General features: G+C 45.9%; 1 protein-coding gene across 1 annotated transcript; it reads right to left on the reverse strand.

The window, feature by feature from the left end:
• Positions 1-2056: 2056 nt before the first annotated feature.
• LOC125527470 lies at positions 2057-3031 on the reverse strand. The gene has a single exon (XM_048691977.1). It carries the CDS (start codon positions 2968-2970, stop codon positions 2122-2124), a length of 849 nt encoding a protein of 282 aa, XP_048547934.1. The 5' UTR covers positions 2971-3031; the 3' UTR covers positions 2057-2121.
• Positions 3032-10968: the final 7937 nt, after the last annotated feature.

Raw genomic sequence — 10968 nt, forward strand, 5'->3', positions numbered from 1 at the left:
AGGACCAAGCTGCCTCCGTCTTCAGCCACTGATCGCCCTCCTCCGGCCTCACGTGCCACAAGCTGCACTTGGGAGGCCCTCATCGTGTGGAGATCCTCCATGGCAGGGGATAAGAGATGGATATAACACAAGTCCTTCCCTTTCTGGTTGCTGACAACAACAAAGAGCAAAGCGAGCAATGATTGATAGAATAGGGGGGCCATGGTGTAGAAGCAAAGCATTGAGGGCACGCGCCGACTCATAGACCGCGGGAATTCAGTTGACAATGACGCGGGCTCTGCGATAGAAAAACAAAGGAGCAAGAACCATGAGTGGTAGCAAGGTCAAGCACATCATGCGTGCCCAGTGTGTAGAAGCGTGTGGTGGCCTCGAGAGAAGCTAGTAGTCAGAATGACATAAAGTCCAGAGCGGCGGCGACATATCAAGGGCTAGCTAGATGAGGGTGGTGGGCCGATGGCGTGCAACAGGCAGATGCAACGAAGCACGGGTGCGCCATCCTCCTCGCTATTCGTGTAGCCGCCGCTGTCGTTGGTTATAGGAAGCTATTGGAGAGGATCGGATGGATAAGGCAATGTGCGCACAAGAGTGTTTCAACCAGCATTTAGATGGGCCCATGATGTAGTCACCCACTCGTGGGAAAGGGCCTCAGACTGCTCCCAGCGAGCACCGCATAAACTTGGAGGAGATAATCATGGTCTAATCCTAAGGATGGGATGAAGGGGTATTTATTGTCTATATCCTCATAACCTACGTTTAGTATGCCAAAGGCAACTTACAATCCAGTGGAGCCACATGGTGGTCGTACGCAGGCAACGAAGTCTGGTACTACCGAATGGTTAACCCCGATAGTCCTCAACGCATGTAGTCTCCGAGGCATGTTTTGTGTTTGGTAGTGTCAAGGATATGGTTCTTTCAAGTTCTAGAAGTAGCTTGCCATCGAGAGCACACTCTGCCCGGCTCAATGGTTTCGGGGGTGGGTCTTGTTGTTCTTGAGGCTTTGTTCGATAGTATCAAATGTGCTTGGCGCTTGAGAAGCATTGTGCCAAGTCTGGTAGTTCTGGACGCTTGATTGTGCATCTACTTGCCACCTCTATCATGCTTACTCCTATACACCTAAGCAAGAAAGGGTCCATGCATTTGGTAGCAAACTATCCTTGGTAATGTCAAGTGGAGAGGTCTAAGGAAAATAGGTGTTGGCAGGTTCATCGTGGGAGAACTTAGGGATTTGCATTGATATGGTGGGGCAGAGTCATATCACATCCACATCATATTTAAAACGTGAAGGAGTTCGTCCATCATGAGTAAGGCCCTATAATGGACAAATTTGCAAAAAATAAAAGAAAGGAGGCACCAACAAACATAGCTAAAAGAACCATGTTATTGGCATTCTCAACAAGAACCTCAAATGAATGTTAATGGAGCATAAGAACACAAGTCATGAATTTTTAATGGAAAAGATGGAATGGGTAGAGATGATGGCAATGGATGGTACCAAATCACCCCTATGAGTTAGAGAACTCACCACCATAATGGGCACAAGCTACCGGAATGGACGGCCGGATGTGCCTGAGCTCTGAGAGGGCTAGGAAGTTGTTGCGGTTCTTGTTTCAGGATTGTGAAGTTTCGGCGCCAGAACCTACTAAATTCTCATCTAATATGTAAGGCTAACGAAGGAGAGAGGAAAAGGGACATATTATGTGGGAGGCTGAAGGGAGATGACCGAAACGGGTGGAAGGACTATAATCTAGTGTACCTTTCTAATTATTAGAGAACCAATATCAATTAAATAAACATATTAGCTTCTATAAGTTGGAGCCTACCTACAACGATCATGTCTTTCCCTGAACTATGTTGGCATGCATCAATCGATTCCGATTCGGAGAAGGGATGTGGGTGGTTTACTTTCTTTGTGGTCGAAAGTTAATTTGAAGTAATTCGAGGGTCTAAAATAAATTTCTTCCTCTTGCTATTTGTGCTACACGATGTGATAAGAATAAAACAACAAATTAAACTGTTCATAGCGAGCAAAAAAGAACTTATTTGGCAAGCAATCGACCTCTCTTGTACTACCCACATCCTGCCAGCTATGCCACCCGGCCGCTTTGATTGATTGATCACCGGTTACCTTTCCCAGCTCTCCTGGCGGCCGAAGCAGGAGGTCCGGCGCAGCCACCTCCCTGACTTGCCGCCGCCGCGACCGTCATGATCCCCGTGGTCCGGGGACAGATCCACCCTCCACTTCTCCAGCTTCATGGCCAGCTTGCTCTGCTCGATGGCGGCGCCCCTCGGGTCCAGCGGCCCGGAGTGCTCAACCAACGGCCGCTGGCGGCGCGCGTAGTACTCCAGACCCCTCTCCTCGGCCGCGCCCTCCTCCGTGATCTCGGACAGGAACGGCGCCGGCCTCATCGCCACGAGGTCCTTCATGGCGAACGCGTCCGGCGACCCCGGCATGTGGTAGATGGGCGCCACGGCGCGCGCCTGGGCGGCGCCCAGCAGCGTCACCGCCACGTTGAGCACGCCCTGCGGCCGGAGCGACCGCGGGCGCCTGAGCTGCAGCGCCGCCACCTGCCGGCCGGTGGGCGCCACCGCCACCGCAGGAGCAGCAGTGAGCCTGGACGAGTGCACGCGCACGAAGGTGCTCACCACGATCCCCGTGCGTCCAAGGACAACATCAGAGCCAAACCTCCGGGTCGCGCGCACCTCGACGACGACGGCGGCGGTCTCCGACTTGAGGAACCCGGCGTCCACGCGGAAGAGGAACCGGTCGTTCCACGTCGGGTCGGCCCCGCCGGCGAGGTCGACCTCCGTGCGCAGCTTCCGCGTGCCGTCGATCCACGCCACGGCGTACGCGCGCACCCGGTGGCTGAGCCGGTGGCGCCGGTGCAGGTCCTGCGCGGAGATGACCGTGACCTCCAGCAGGTGGAGCGGGGACGGCGGCGAGCCGTCGTCGTGCCCCACTATCGCCGACATCGGGCAGGAGATATATCAGGACGCCCAGACTATCATGGGAGAAACAATGGCAACGAGCGGAGCGAGGCTGGTTGGTCGGTGTGGGTTGCGGAGAGGAGGACGCGAGATTTAAGGGAGACACGTCCAAGTTTAGGGTGGATCCGTCGCGGGCAAGGGTTGGCTACAGCTACGGCGTTTAAATTTCGCATATTTCTGGCGCGATCAAATTTGGAACGTGTGCTGTGATAGCGTTATTACCATTTAAAAATTTCCATTCCTATTTCTTTCTCTTTTTTTGAGTGGATTTCTATTTATTTTTCCTTCTCGGAGTGCCCGTTTCACGTTCGTCTATTTGGTGGCGTTTCAAAATTTCCAGGCCCATTGGATCGACAATCTGAGAAATGATAGTCTTTTTTCAGGGCAACAATAGGCACACGCGCCGGTGCGCCGGCCGAATCGTTCGGCCGGTCAGCCCCTAGCCGCACGATGCGCGCATCTACACCGCATGATTCCTCCCCTCGTCTTCTCGTACGCTCGTCTTCTTCTTCTCGACAGCTCCCCCAGGTCTCCCGCTTCCTCCCCTTGCTGACTAGCCATGACTCCGCGCTTGCCCTTGCGCCCGTGGCGCCGCGCTCCTGTCACCCTCGACTGGTTGCAGCTTTTTCGCCGGGCGTTTCCAGCATCCTTGATGGAAAGTTCCCGCACTACCGGTGGTGACCACCGCAACTCTGGGAAGTAGCGTCGCCGGCGCTCCATCGGACTGGTTCCAGCACCGATCTCGCTCCGCCGGTCCACGGGTGCATCATCCCAAAAATCAAGAGGTCGCCCCCTCCCTTTGCAGCTCCACTGCACCGCGGTTCCAGCTCGCCGGACAACGGCTGCAACATCCCAGCCGCAGGGGGGTCGCCTTGCAGCTCCACTGGACCGCCGTTGCAACTCCGCTAGGCTGCGGTTCCAGCTTTGTGGCCATGGTTTGCAGCTCCCCTTGCCTGGTTGCGGCACGCCATGCCGGCGGCCATGTCGTCTCGCTGTCACCGATGCAGCAAATTGGTCGCCCGTAGTAGCAAAACAAAACCACAGTTGCAGCTCCCGTGCATCGCCATTGTAGCTCTAGAATACTGCTGTAGCTTTTTCCTGTGGCCGCCGGTCGCAGCTCGCCTTCGCGCCCCCACCCATCACGGATGTAGCAAAATTGATCACTGGTTCCAGCAAATCTAGATGCCCGTTCCAGCAAAAATAGCTGCCACCATCGTTGCTCACACCGATTGTAGCAAAAAAGATGTCCGGTTCCAGCATCTGGTGTGGTCGGTTGTACAAAAGTTGCTGGTTGTAGCTCCAACCCTGGCCGGCTCCAGCATCTGGTGTGGTCGGTTGTAGCTTTTTGGTGGATGGTTGTAGCTTTATTGGTGGACGGTTGTAGCTTTTCTGTCCACCGTTTTCAGCTTCCCGGCGTGCTTCCTCCTTTGCCCCCGTCCTCCCGTGTTGTCCTCGTCGGAGAAGCCGCGGCCCTCGCCGAAGGCAGGACGAGGAGAGAGGCAGAGAGGTCCGCGGAGATAGAGACAGGGGAGAGAAATTGCAGCTCACGCGTAGCCGGATGTAGCTTTTCCATCCACCGATTTCAGCTCCCCAGCGTGCTACCTCCTTTGTCCCCGCTGTGCCTTATTATTCTCGCCAGAGAAGCCACGACGCTCGCCGGAGGCAGGACAAGGAGAAAGACAGAGAAGTCCGCGGAGATGGAGATGGGGAAGAGAAATCCAGAGACAAAGCGTGCGCGGATGAGATGTGTGTGGAGGAGAGGATAGGGGAAAGACGATTGTGTGCGGGCCCTTGTGCTGCGTGGCGTCCGCGTGGGCGAGCGACCGGCCGAATCGTTCGGCCGGCGCGCCGTTCTGAAACGTTTCCCTTTTTTAACACAGAAATGATAGTCTTATCATACGTGCATGAATCCACCATTCGTGGTTGCTTTACGATTCAACTTCTTTTTGTTAAATTTTGTCTTGATTTTAAATGTTACATTAGATTCGCCCCTCCCCCCTCCCCACTTGTTTCAAAGTGTAACATAATATTACATTGTGAATCAGCAACTCCGATCTGACACAAATGCATTGTTTTTCACCGGTACACAATGAAATATGACGATACACTTTAAAACCAGGAAAGAAAAACCCGAACAAAACAAATTTTTTTGCGAGGAACCCGAACAAAACATTATGAAACAAGATTAATTTTGACAACAACCGAAAAGTAATACCAATCTCAAAGCAACCACATGAGATGGATCCATGCACGAGATATGGTTGAAAAAACTATCTCTCGACAATTTAGATCTTGCTGGTTTTCTCTCCCTGCCTCTACCAAGGACCGCCTTGTTGCGAAACGCATCTCATGCACCACTCTTATGATGCAACAATTGGACCATGCTCAACGTGTCAGGTGTGCCACTCTTGATCAACAACTAGTTAAACAAAAAAGTCAAATCTTGTTAAGGATAGCATATTCCTATTGGACCATAACTTTAGCATATAAACATGATAATATTTTTAAACTAGCTTCAAAATTTTGGATTTGATATTTTTGAAGGAAATATGCCCTAGAGGCAACAATAAAGTTATTATTTATTTCCTTATATCATGATAAATGTTTATTATTCATGCTAGAATTGTATTAACCAGAAACATAATACTTGTGTGAATACATAGACAAACAGAGTGTCACTAGTATGCCTCTACTTGACTAGCTCGTTGATCAAAGATGGTTATGTTTCCTAGCCATTGACATGAGTTGTCATTTGATTAACGGGATCACATCATTAGGAGAATGATGTGATTGACTTGACCCATTCCGTTAGCTTAGCACTCGATCGTTTAGTATGTTGCTATTGCTTTCTTAATGACTTATACATGTTCCTATGACTATGAGATTATGCAACTCCCATTTACCGGAGGAACACTTTTTGTGCTACCAAACGTCACAACGTAACTGGGTGATTATAAAGGAGCTCTACAGGTGTCTCCAAAGGTACATGTTGGGTTGGCGTATTTCGAGATTAGGATTTGTCACTCCGATTGTCGGAGAGGTATCTCTGGGCCCTCTCGGTAATGCACATCACATAAGCCTTGCAAGCATTGCAACTAATGAGTTAGTTGTGAGATGATGTATTACGGAACGAGTAAAGAGACTTGTCGGTAATGAGATTGAACTAGGTATTGAAATACCGACGATCGAATCTCGGGCAAGTAACATACCGATGACAAAGGGAACAACGTATGTTGTTATGCGGTCTGACCGATAAAGATCTTCATAGAATATGTAGGAACCAATATGAGCATCCAGGTTCCGCTATTGGTTATTGACCGGAGACGTGTCTCGGTCATGTCTACATTGTTCTCGAACCGTAGGGTCCGCACGCTTAACGTTACGATGACAGTTTCATTATGAGTTTATGTATTTTGATGTACCGAAGGTTGTTCGGAGTCCCGGATGTGATCATGGACATGACGAGGAGTCTCGAAATGGTCGAGACATAAAGATCGATATATTGGATTTCCCCGAAGAGGAGACGATGATGCAACAAAGTAGCATAAGTATTTCCCTCAGTTTTTGAGAACGAGTCCCTCGCACCTACACAAACAAATAAAATCCTCGCAACCAACGCAATAAAGGGGTTGTCAATCCCTTCACGGTCACTTACGAAAGTGAGATCTGATAGATATGATAAGATAATATTTTTTGTATTTTTTATGATAAATATGCAAAGTAAATAAAGCGAAATAAAAACGGTGCAAGAAATAGCTTGTTGATGGAAGATTAATATAATAGAAAATAGACCCGGGGGCCATAGGTTTCACTAGTGGCTTCTCTCGAGAGCATAAGTATTACGGTGGGTAAACAAATTACTGTTGAGCAATTGACAGAATTGAGGATAGTTATGAGAATATCTAGGTATGATCATGTATATAGGCATCACGTCCGAGACAAGTAGACCGACTCCTACCTGCATCTACTACTATTACTCCACACATCGACCGCTATCCCGCATGCATCTAGAGTATTAAGTTCAAAAGAACAGAGTAACACTTTAAGCAAGATGACATGATGTAGAGGGATAAACTCATGCAATATGATATAAACCCCATCTTGTTTTCCTCGACGGCAACAATACAATACGTGCCTTGCTGCCGCTACTGTCACTGGGAAAGGACACCGCAATATTGAATCCAAAGCTAAGCACTTCTCCCATTGCAAGAAAGATCAATCTAGTAGGCCAAACCAAACTGATAATTCGAAGAGACTTGCAAAGATAACCAATCATACATAAAAGAATTCAGAGAAGATTCAAATATTGTTCATAGATAAACTTGATCATAAACCCACAATTCATCGGTCTCAATAAGCACACCGCAAAAGAAAATTACATCAAATAGATCTCCACAAGAGAGGGGGAGAACATTGTATTGAGATCCAAAAAGAGAGAAGAAGCCATCTAGCTAATAACTATGGAACCGAAATCTGAGGTAAACTACTCACACATCATCGGAGAGTCTATGGTGTTGATGTACAAGCCCTCCGTGATCGATGCCCCCTCCGGCGGAGCTCCGCAAAAGGCACCAAGATGGGATCTCACGGGTACAGAAGGTTGCGGCGGTGGAATTAGGGTCTTGGCTCCGTATCTGGTAGTTTGGGGGTACGTAGGTATATATAGGAGGAAGAAGTACGTCGGTAGAGCAACGTGGGCCCCACGAGGGTGGAGGGCGCGCCTGGGGGGTAGGCGCGCCCCCCTACCTCGTGCCTTCCTGATTGCTTTCTTGACATAGGGTCCAAGTCCTCTAGATCACGTTCGTTCCAAAAATCACGCTCCCGAAGGTTTCATTCCGTTTGGACTCCGCCTGATATTCTTTTTCTGCGAAACTCTGAAATAGGTAAAAAAACAGCAATTCTGGGCTGGGCCTCCGGTTAGTAGGTTAGTCCCAAAAATAATATAAAAGTGTATAATAAAGACCAATACTGTCCAAAACAGAATATAATATAGCATGGAACAATAAAAAATTATAGATACGTTGGAGACATATCAAGCATCTCCAAGCTTAATTCCTGCTCGTCCTCGAGTAGGTAAATGACAAAACAGAATTTTTTATGTGGAATGCTACTTGGCACAATTTCAATGTAATTCTCTTAATTGTGGTATGAATATTCAGATCCAAAAGATTCAAGACAAAAGTTTAATATTGACATAGAAATAATAATACTTCAAGCATACTAACTAAGCAATTATTTTCTCAAAATAACATGGCCAAAGAAAGTTATCCCTACAAAATCATATAGTCTGGCTATGCTCTATCTTCACCACACAAAGTATTTAAATCATGCACAACCCTGATGACAAGCCAAGCAATTGTTTCATACTTTTTACATTTTCAAAACTTTTTCGATCTTCACGCAATACAGGAGGGTGAGCCATGGACATAGCACTATACGTGGAATAGAATGCTCGTTGTGGAGAAGGTAAAAAGGGAGAAGATAGTCTCACATCAACTAGGAATATCAACGGGCTATGGAGATGCCCATTAATAGATATCAATGTGAGCTAGTAGGGATTGCCATGCAACGGATGCACTAGAGCTATAAGTATATGGAAGCTCAACAAAAGGAACTAAGTGGGTGTGCATCCAACTCGCTTGCTCACGAAGACCTAGGGCATTTTGAGGAAGCCCATCATTGGAATATACAAGCCAAGTTCTATAATGAAAAATTCCCACTAGTAAATGAAAGTGATATCCTAGGAAACTCTCTATCAAGAAGATCATGGTGCTACTTTGAAGCACAAGTGTGGTAAAAGGATAGTAGCATTGCCCCTTCTCTCTTTTTCTCTCATTTTTTTATTTGGGCCTTTTCTCTTTTTTTAGCCTCTTTTTTTAGTCTGGAGTCTCATCCCGACTTGTTTGGGAATCATAATCTCCATCATCCTTTCCTCACTTGGGACAATGCTCTAAAAATGATGATCATCACACTTTTATTTATTTACAACTCAACAATTACAACTCAATACTTAGAACAAAATATGACTCTATGTGAATGCCTCCGGCGGTGTACCGGGATGTGCAATGATGCATGAGTGACATGTATGAAAGAATTATGAATGGTGGCTTTGCCATAAATACAATGTCAACTACACGATCATGCAAAGCAATATGACAATGATGGAGCGTGTCATAGTAAACGGAGCGGTGGAAAGTTGCATGGCAATGTATCTTGGAATGGCTATGGAAATGCCATGATAGGTAGGTATGGTGGCTGTTTTGAGGAAGGTATATGGTGGGTGTATGATACCGGCGAAAGGTGCGCGTATTAGAGAGGCTAGCAATGGTGGAAGGGTGAGAGTGCGTATAATCCATGGACTCAACATTAGTCATAAAGAACTCACATACTTATTGCAAAAATCTATTAGTTATCGAAACAAAGTACTACACGCATGCTCCTAGGGGGATAGATTGGTAGGAAAAGACCATCGCTCGTCCCCGACCCGCCACTCATAAGGAAGACAATCAAAAAAAAATCATGCTCTGACTTCATCACATAACGGTTCACCATACGTGCATGCTACGGGAATCACATACTTCAACACAAGTATTTCTCAAATTCACAACTACTCAACTAGCATGACTCTAATATCACCATCACCGTATCTCAAAACATTTATCAAGTATCAAACTTCTCTTGTGTTACCATGCTGTTTATTTTTTACTAATCTTGAATGCCTAGCATATTAGGATTAATTTCCTAGTTTAAGTAAATTACCATGCTGTTTAAGACTCTCAAAATAATAAATCTAAGTGGAGCATGAGAGATCAATATTTTCTATAAAACAAATCCACCACCGTGCTCTAAAAGATATAAGTGAAGTACTAGAGCAAAATTATATAACTCAAATGATATAAGTGAAGCACATAGAGTATTCTAACAAATTCCAAATCATGTATGGCTCTCTAAAAAGGTGTGTACAGCAAGGATGATTGTGGTAAACTAAAAAGCAAATACTAAAATCATACAAGATGCTCCAAGCAAAACACATATCATGTGGTGAATAAAAATATAGCTCCAAGTAAAGTTACCGATAGAAGTAGACGAAAAGAGGGGATGCCTTCCGGGGCATCCCCAAGCTTTGGCTTTTGGGTATCCTTAGATTATCTTGGGGGTGCCATGGGCATCCCCAAGCTTAGGCTCTTGCCACTCCTTGTTCCATAATCCATCAAATCTTTACCCAAAACTTGAAAACTTCACAACACAAAACTTAAAGTAGAAAATCTCGTGAGCTCCATTAGCGAAAGAAAACAAAACACCACTTCAAGGTACTGTAATGAACTCATTATTTATTTATATTGGTGTTAAACCTACTGTATTCCAACTTCTCTATGGTTTATAAACTATTTTACTAGCCATAGATTCATCAAAATAAGCAAACAACACACGAAAAACAGAATCTGTCAAAAACAGAACAGTCTGTAGTAATCTGTAGCTAGCGCAAGATCTGTAACCCCAAAAATTCTAAAGTAAATTGCTGGACGTGAGGAATTTATATATTTATCATATGCAAAAATAATTAACTAAATATCACTTTCCAAATAAAAATGACAGCAGTTCTCGTGAGCACTAAAGTTTCTGTTTTTTACAGCAAGATTAACAAGACTTTCCCCAAGTCTTCCCAACGGTTCTACTTGGCACAAAAACTAATTAAACACAAAAAACACAACATAAACAGAGTCTAAATAAATTATTTATTACTAAACAGGAGCAAAAAGGAAGGAATAAAAATAAAATTGGGTTGCCTCCCAACAAGCGCTATCATTTAACGCCCCTAGCAAGGCATAACAAGAAAGGATAGACCTAGGTATTGCCATCTTTGGTTGGCAATCCATAAGTGGCTCTCATAATAGATTCATAAGGTAATTTAATTTTCTTTCTAGTAAAGTGTTCCATGCCTTTCCTTAACGGAAATTGGAATCTAATATTTCCTTCCTTCAT

This window comes from Triticum urartu, unplaced genomic scaffold (genome assembly GCF_003073215.2).
Source record: "Triticum urartu cultivar G1812 unplaced genomic scaffold, Tu2.1 TuUngrouped_contig_3984, whole genome shotgun sequence".
Classification (NCBI taxonomy): domain Eukaryota; kingdom Viridiplantae; phylum Streptophyta; class Magnoliopsida; order Poales; family Poaceae; genus Triticum; species Triticum urartu.

What these genes read in the sequence shown, in the direction of transcription:
- LOC125527470 (XM_048691977.1), bottom strand. Translation starts at nt 2,970, where the DNA reads ATGTCGGCGATAGTGGGGCACGACGACGGCTCGCCGCCGTCCCCGCTC.